Source organism: Vollenhovia emeryi, unplaced genomic scaffold, assembly GCF_000949405.1.
Source record: "Vollenhovia emeryi isolate VEMERY1.0 unplaced genomic scaffold, V.emery_V1.0 DF940261.1, whole genome shotgun sequence".
In the NCBI taxonomy this organism is placed as follows: Eukaryota; Metazoa; Arthropoda; class Insecta; order Hymenoptera; family Formicidae; genus Vollenhovia; species Vollenhovia emeryi.
The window spans coordinates 3,767-4,767 of record NW_011966105.1 but is presented as its reverse complement, the minus strand read 5'-3'; the positions used below and the strand labels follow the sequence as shown (position 1 = coordinate 4,767).

At 30.9% G+C, this 1,001-nt stretch overlaps 1 protein-coding gene across 1 annotated transcript in view; it reads right to left on the bottom strand.

Annotated features, from left to right (window-relative positions):
- The window catches only part of LOC105556177 (fatty acid synthase-like), a gene marked incomplete at its 3' end in the record, with an annotated part of 14,582 nt that overhangs the window by 9,821 nt on the left and 3,760 nt on the right, over nt 1-1,001 (bottom strand). The window contains exons 4-6 of the mRNA XM_012003258.1: nt 861-995; nt 294-451; nt 6-155 (exon numbers count right to left, since the gene is read on the bottom strand). Coding sequence (XP_011858648.1) covers nt 6-155; nt 294-451; nt 861-995 — 443 coding nt within the window. The remainder of the gene's footprint in view (nt 1-5; nt 156-293; nt 452-860; nt 996-1,001) is intronic.

Sequence of the window (1,001 nt, the reverse complement as noted above, 5' to 3'; positions counted from 1 at the left end):
TCGAGAAGTGCTAAACTGATGAAATATGCCGATAAAATCGTTTCTTCGGCGGTCAAATATCCGTCAGCGTATCCACAAATCAATTCTCCAATAGAATGACCAATTATAAAGTCAGGGGTGATACCAATGGATGTCAAAAGATCAACCATTCCGATCTGTGATACATGTGAGAGAAATAATTTTCCATATTTGTTTATTTTCAATAAACGTCAAGATTATAAAATGTAACTTCAATCATATCTTATACGTTGTAAAATATATTTATAAAGTTCAATCAGTTCTTTTTTTCTTACCTGTAGTCCAACGAGGCCTAAAAATAAATTAACAATATTGCCCAAAGTATTTGTTCTATTTGTTAAAATATCTGTGAGGTCTATATCGTAAGGTTTCAAAACGGTATCACATTTCTGGACTGTCTTGGCAAACACTGAGAATTTCATTAGAACTCGACCTGTTAAAATTTTAATAAAGTTTCCTTCAAATCTTATTGAGTATGTTTACACAGTAACTTAATTGGGTTTAATAACATCCGTAGTTCTACAACTGGCCAATTACAATTTATTCCTCTGTAGAATGTAATAACTGTGATTGGCCAGTTTTATAACTCTGTAACGTTATTATAACCTTTTTGCACTACCAGGCGGGGTGACTAAGCCGCTCTAAAAATCTATTTTCGAATGTAAATATGTCAAGTCTTTATATTTGTCTTTGATGTTTTATGTAAATTAATATTCTGAGTTATTTCTTATAAGATTTTACTATTAAAAGTGAAATATTCATGATTTTTTGCAACAAAAATTTCTTAGATCACAAATTGAATATTTATTTAGCGCATTTACTGATGCATTCGATTTACTTACCCATTCCGAACCATCGAGAGCCTAATCCAGAAAATATAAAACAAATTGGCTTTTTCTTATTCGATTGTTCCAATTTACCAATTGTATGAGGTTTTTTAGACCCAGTTATCGTGTATCCTCTATAAAGATGACCTTCTATTT